This window comes from Hyperolius riggenbachi, chromosome 7 (genome assembly GCF_040937935.1).
Source record: "Hyperolius riggenbachi isolate aHypRig1 chromosome 7, aHypRig1.pri, whole genome shotgun sequence".
Taxonomy (NCBI): Eukaryota; Metazoa; Chordata; class Amphibia; order Anura; family Hyperoliidae; genus Hyperolius; species Hyperolius riggenbachi.
In genome coordinates, this window is record NC_090652.1 from 100,715,922 (window position 1) to 100,723,114 (window position 7,193).

General features: G+C 46.7%; 1 protein-coding gene across 1 annotated transcript; it reads left to right on the forward strand.

Moving 5' to 3' along the window:
- Positions 1-835: 835 nt before the first annotated feature.
- LOC137526089 (piggyBac transposable element-derived protein 4-like) lies at positions 836-2,551 on the forward strand. Its single transcript, XM_068247305.1, has 2 exons — positions 836-1,578; positions 1,699-2,551. The coding sequence occupies exons 1-2, from the start codon at positions 836-838 to the stop codon at positions 2,549-2,551; spliced, it is 1,596 nt and encodes a 531-aa protein (XP_068103406.1).
- Positions 2,552-7,193: the final 4,642 nt, after the last annotated feature.

Genomic DNA, 7,193 nt, shown 5'->3' on the forward strand with positions numbered 1-7,193 from the left:
ATGCAGCTACATAAGAAGGGAAGGACCTATTTAACCCTCTGGCAGATAATCCCGACACTGTATCGGGGTGAAAAAAGATGCCCATTTAGATAATCCCGATACAGTGTCGGGGTAAAAAAAAAAAGTTTCCCAGCACTTTACCATGGGTTGCCCTGGTACAGGGTGCGCAGTCCCCTTTCTCCGGACGGTCCCCAGTGTCTCTGATGCCCGCCCTCCGATCCCGTCCTCTGGTCCCCTCCGGTTCGCATCTCTTTCCGCATCTCTTTCCGCGTCCCTCCACCCTCTTGTGCCCTCCGATCCTCTCCTCTGGGCCTTCCGATCACGTCCTCTGGGCCACCGATCCCGTCCTCTAGGCCACCGATCCCGTCCTCCGGTCCCCTCCGGTCCCTCCTCCTTTCGCGTCTCCTTCCTCCTCTCCTTTAGCCACACGCAATGACGTCGCACGTGAAGTCGACGCTAGGGGGCGCGGCGGTAAATTTGAATTTGTATTGGATTGAATACACATGAATCCAATACTCAGTAAAAAATAACAAGTTTGAAACAGTATAAATAAAATGACACATAGGAAAAAAAAAACACCATTTGCTGTTTGGATTTTGCTGGTGACACTTGCACTGATATTTCTGCTGATTTTACTGGTTTTGACCCTTGCTTGGACTATCGACTATTCTATCGACTGCCGCCTGGATTTGACCCTTGCTTTTTGATAACGACAATGCTTTGATTGCCGCCTGGATTTGACCCTTGCTTTTGGATAACGACGACGCTTTGATTGCCACCTGGATTGACCCTTGCTCCGAATAACGACTACGTTTTTTCTGCCGCCTGCCCTGTAATGGCTTCCAGCTCCCGTAGACGCCTCTCCCCGCGAACCCTGATGCAGGAGTTTGATGACAGCGAGGATGAGCAGCTGTTATTCTCAGACTCAAGTGACAGCTATGTGGCGAACATGTCATCATCTGACTCAGAGTCTGACAGCGATGACTTCACCGAAGAGGTTGAGAGCATCCACACATGGATCGCTAAAGACCCTACCCAGAATAATCCTGCCCCCCTGCGATTCCCATTTACAGGCGAACTCGGCCAAAAAGTTCCCTGTGATCCTAACCCCCTGGCCTATTTGAAACTTTTTTTGGACGAGGCCATAATCCAAATTATAGTGGAGGAGACCAACCGCTATGCGGAACAGCAGCCTGGTCCATTCAGGAGGTTTGCTAGGGGAAAAAGGTGGGAACCAGTCACCCAGGATGATATATGGCTATTCCTGGCCATCCTCATCCTCCAAGGGGTTGTGGGGAAACCCCGCCAGACATCATATTGGAGCACCAACCGACTGATTGCTACACCTTTTTTTGCGACTGTCATGTCAGAAAACAGATTTAGCCTCATCATGAAAAACCTGCATTTCATGAATAATGAGACCTTTGATGAGTCCACCCATCCTGCCCCCAAACTGTGGAAGATCTACGACCTATTTCAAATGGTCATACGCAAATTTCAGTCCGTGTATGTTCCAGAAAGAGACGTTAGCGTAGATGAAAGCCTAATGGCGTATAAGGGGAGACTTGCCTGGAAACAGTAAATCTCTTCCAAGCGTGCCAGATTTGGGATAAAATCGTTTGTATTGTGCGAATCTAATTCCGGATATATTTGGAATGCCATTATATACACTGGTAAAGGCACACAATTTGACCCCAGCTACAGCCAGTTTGGCCTTGCATCTGCCTCTGTCCTCTCCCTCATTTCACCGCTTCTTGGTCAGGGATATTGCCTGACCACAGATAATTACTACACCTCCCCTGAACTATATGAACACCTCATCAGACACAAGACTGATTCATATGGCACTGTCCGGCCTAACCGTCGCAATCTGCCATCAGCCTTTTCAGCTCAGAAGCTGAAGCCAGGGGAAATCACAGCATGGCAGAAGGGTAAACTGATGGCCCTCCGCTGGAAGGACAAAAAAGATGTTTCCGTTTTGTCAACAGTCCATAACACTGACACTGCTGCAGCCAAGAATCGTGCTGGGAAGACAATCCAGAAACCCCAGGTCATTCTGGATTATAATCAGACAATGGGTGGGGTGGACCGTGCTGACCAGTGCATAACATTCTACCCCGTTGTGCGCAAACAGCAGCGCAAATATTACAAAAAAATCTTTAGACATCTGGTGGAGCAGTGTCTTTGGAACTCTTATGTCCTCTACAAGAAACAAAATGACAGGCCTCTTCCTCACTTTGACTACATTTTGAAGGTTTGTGAGGAAATATGCTTACAACATCAGCAACCACAATCTGACGCGAATAGACCAGGACGTCGTGCCTCCTATGTCGTAAATCCAGTGCGACTAACAGGACGTCATTTTGTAGAGCATGTGCCACCCACTGAGCGCAAAGCAACACCTACCCGCATGTGCGTGGTGTGCTGCTCTAAGAGGGGGCCGAATGGAAAAAAGGTGCGCAAGGAGACGCGCTTTTACTGCCCTGAATGTGATGTAGGACTTTGTGCTGTCCCTTGCTTTAAAATATTTCATACTCAGGAAGTGTATTGATGTTTCAATACTTTTTGTGCTGCAACTGCTGCTTGATCTGAATTAAGATGTTTTGTTTACGTATTGTTACTATTAAATGTTTTTTTTTGCCATGATTTTCATGTTTTATTATTTTATTATGCTTAGGATAAGCACTAGAACCTTGTTTGCTAATGATTTGGTAAGTTACAGGCCTGAAATATTAAAAAAAAATTCATTGGAAAACTCCATAGACTTTTTTGGACAGAAATTAAGGGAGAATTGAAACGCCCAGGAGGTTAAGAGCATCCATTGATCATGGAAGGCATTGTTGTTCTGCAGGGCTTTGAGAGCACTTTTGGTATGTTAATTTGTTCATTTTTTTGCTTGTTCATAACAGCTGGTGTACTAGATTAGTATTGATTAACGTAAGTAGTGTTTTTTAATCAGCAGAAAAGGAGCTAAACATAAAGAAATACTTAATTTGTGTTGCTGTAATCTGATTTTAAAGGCAGAATATTGAAAATCCATTAGTCTTGAGGAGGACCTTTATGTTAATGGGTGATTTGCTGATTATAACACATTTTCTGATGGGCATCTTTCTAGAACTACTGGTTAAAGAGGAACTTGAACCATAAGCTCCCGGTGCATGGCAACTTTACTGAACCAGATTTAGTAAAAAAACAAAAAATAGCACAAATCGCTGGTAGTACTCAGTGATGAAGGCCAACTTCTTAGGCTGCTTGTGGGCTCTGCTGTGCTTAAAGACTGGATTCAACTGTTCTTCCAGTATTTTCAAATACTGTTTTTAAACATTTAATACAGAGTTTGGGGTATGTATATAGAGTGGGGTATAGTACTGTATTAAAGAGACTCTGAAGCCAGTATAAATTCTTCTTTTTAACTTGTATTGCTGTCAAGGTCCCTCAGCCCTGCTAAACCGCTGCTATCTCACGGCAAAACGAGGAGTCTATACCCCCCAAATCCCCCTACAAAAATCCACAAATTTCTTGGTCGCGGATTTTGCTGCTCGTGGAGGCAGAGCTATGAGCTGCAGCTCTGCCTCCATGCGCGTCAATCTCCCGGCAGATCTCCGCCTCTCCCTGCCTCTTTCTGTGAAGGCAGATTGAGAGGGGCGGGAAGAGGCGGCGATCAGCCGGGATTGACACGCTGAGAGGCAGAGCTACAGCCACTAGCTCTGCCTCATTCAGGAAGCGCTCCTTGGACAAAGGAGACGGGATTGGGGGGGTATAGACCCCTCATTTTGCCACAGGATAGTGGCGGTTTAGCAGGGCTGAGGGTCCTTGACAGCAATTCAAGTTAAAAAGAAGAATTTATACTGGCTTCAGAGTCTCTTTAACTCGGCCTATTTTTAACATTGAGTCTCAAGCAACCAGAAAACGCACAACGGTATCAGCCAATCCCCATCAGTGCCTCATGACCAAGACTCTACTCAGGGGCAACCATGTTCCTCCTTCCTTAACAATGGACACCCCAACATATCTACATGGTCCTACAGACCGTGTGGCCATGCTAAATACAAGAAAAATACCAGTCAACCTTCAGACAGAACGATCAATCACACATGGCACACATAACAATTAAAACAAATTTGGTTCCACAGAACCATAAATACGAGGACAAGCCACAGAGTGATGAGAGAAGAATAATGTCATCCCTGGGTCCTTGGTACTTATGCTAGTGGGTGCTGGTGGACGGGGGATTTTAAACATATCTTACACAAACAGTGAGTGCGATTCCACAATTTATTATTATTTGAAAATAATAATAGGGGAGAACTGAGAAACTGTTTTTTCCTATATTTGCTTTTTATCTTTAAAATGCATAGGAAACAAAATAACTCCTGAGGGAAAAATCACCCAAAGAAATTTTAGTTTCTCCCCACAAAAAATGATTGATATATCTGTCAGGGACTTACCTCGGGGATCCCACGATGCCGCCGTCCCCGCTGGGAATCACGCGGACTCTGGCACTTCCGGGTCCGCGCCGTCCTCACGCGCGCACAGCAACCCCAGCGTCCATGACAACAGGGGTGTGCGCGCGCATCCAGGTAGTGAGCGGGGACGGACGCATAGAGCCAAGCGCCCGTCCTATACGCTCAGAAGACGCATCTTGTAGTCAGCTGACACTGTCAGTCAGCTGACATGGTAGAGGGCTGCTGTTGGTTGTGTCAGCTGGAGATACAGCTGACACTTAGGCAGGGAATATTGCTGCATTCCGATTGGGTGCTGTGTGAGTGGCCAGCCACTGATTGGGTGAGTGAATGTATTTAAATCTTGCTTCCTCACTAGCACGTTGCCCGTGATAGCTTTTGCTTATGCTTGCTGAGTGTGACCTATTGCTGTGGATTTTCTGTGTACCGAATTGCCTGAATATCGACTACTCTTTGATTGCTGCCTGAACTGACCCTTCCCTGGAATATCGACTACTCTTGATTGCCGCCTGAACTGACCCTTGCCTGGAATATCGACTACTCTTTGATTGCCGCCTGTATCGACCTCTGCCTGGACTCTGACCCTGATATCGCTTGCTCCTTTTGTACCTCGATACTTTTGAGCTACTGTGTATGACCTAGGATTGATCTGGACTGTGTTACCTCTTATCCTGTTTGGCCTGGAGGATTATTCGCTCACCCTGCATTCAGCCCCAATACTTTGCACACTTAAGGCCTGGGTGTAACCGAAGTCGGGTAGGTGTTGTCTCCTCACCTCCTGTTCAAGCGGGGACGCGCCACATAGGGTGAAGCGTGTGGGGATAGATTGGGGCATTGGGGCTGATTCGTGAGTGGATATTCTGACAGGTCTTACATTATCACGGGCCCAAAACTCCCCAAACTCGGCTATGGACGTTGACGGGGAACGTTCTCAAATGGAGGCCCTCTGTGACCTGGTGGCTCAACTTAGAATTTCTGTGGAAGAAGTTCAGAAAAGCTATTCACAGATTCAGGAACAGCTACGTGCTCCAGGAACTCCTCCTACTCCGTTTTTTGCGGCCGCGCCCGCACCTGCTCTGCCTCCACCAGTTGAGGCTGCACCTGCGCATGTGCAACCTCTTGACCATCAAGTGCCAGAACCCCGACTTCCTTTACCAGAGAGGTTTTCTGGAGATCGTTCAAAATTCAGACTTTTTCGGAGCGCATGTTTTCTGCATTTCTCACTTCTCCCCAGAACCTATGCCAGTGAAAATACTCGAGTGGGAGCAATCATTTCTCTACTACAGGGAGAACCCCAGGCCTGGGCGCTTCGGCTAGTAGAACAACAACATCCAGCGCTTACCAGTACCACCACATTCTTTGAGGCCTTAGCTGAACTTTATGAGGATCCAGGTAAAGGAGCGTCTGCCGAGACTGCTCTTCAAGCTCTCCGTCAAGGCAGGCGGCCGGTGGAGGAATACGTGACTGAGTTCCGCCATTGGTCCGGGGACACGGCATGGAATGATGCAGCTTTAAAACATCAGTTCAGGTTAGGACTTTCAGAGCAATTAAAGGATGAATTGGCCAGGGTAGGAGTCCCTGCCACTTTGAAGGAATTGATTCAACTTTCCATCCAGATTGATCGACGTCTCAGGGAGAGACGTCAGGAAAGATCCTCATCTTTTAAACCAGCATGGTCATTGTCAGTTCCTCCAGCTCCTGTTCCTGTTTCTGTTCCTTCCTCAGCCCCCTCTGATGATCCTGAACCTATGCAGCTAGGTGTTTCTAGGCTTTCTGTGCTCGAGAAAGCTAGGAGGAGAAAAGAGGGATTATGCCTCTACTGTGGGGCAGGGCCGGATTTGGACTTCCCAGTGCCCTAGGCCCGGTACCACCAACCGCCCCCCCCCCCCCCCCCCCCCACACACACACACACACTCAGGGTGCATACACACATCAGACCATAGTCTTTGGAAAATGAAGGATCACAGACCAATTTTACCCCCTTCCATGTAGTATGAGAGCCACACCTACACAGTCTATTCTATGGAGCTGAACTCCCCATCAGATAGAAATCTTTGCAAGATGCTGCACACAAAGATGCTGAACACGTTCAAAAGATCAGTATCTGCAAAAGATCTGTTCCTGCAAAAGATCCGTTTCTGCAAAATGCATTCATAGTCTATGATATCTGCAGATCCTCATACACACCTTGTTTAACAAACATTCATCTGCAGATCAGATCCACCAGGATGGATCTTCAGATCTGCAGATGATTGTCTGATCTGCAGATAATTGTCTGTTAAACAAGGTGTGTATGAGGATCTGCAGATATCATAGACTATGAATGCATTTTGCAGGAACAGATCTTTTGCAGATATTGATCTTTTGAACGTGTTCAGCATCTTGCAAAGATTTTTATCTGATGGGGAGTTCAGCTCCATAGAATAGACTGTGTAGGTATGGCTCTCGGACTCCATGGAAGGGGGTAAAATTGGTCTGTGATCTTTCATTTTCCAAAGACTGTGGTCTGATGTGTGTATGAGCCTTTAGGAAAATGAAAGATCACAGACCAATTTTACCCCCTTCCATGTAGTATGAGAGCCATACCTACACAGTCTATTCTATGGAGCTGAACTCCCCATCAGACAGAAATCTTTGCAAGATGCTGCACACAAAGATGCTGTACACATTTAAAAGATCAGTATCTGCAAAAGATCTGTTCCTGCAAAATGCATTCATAGTCTATGATAT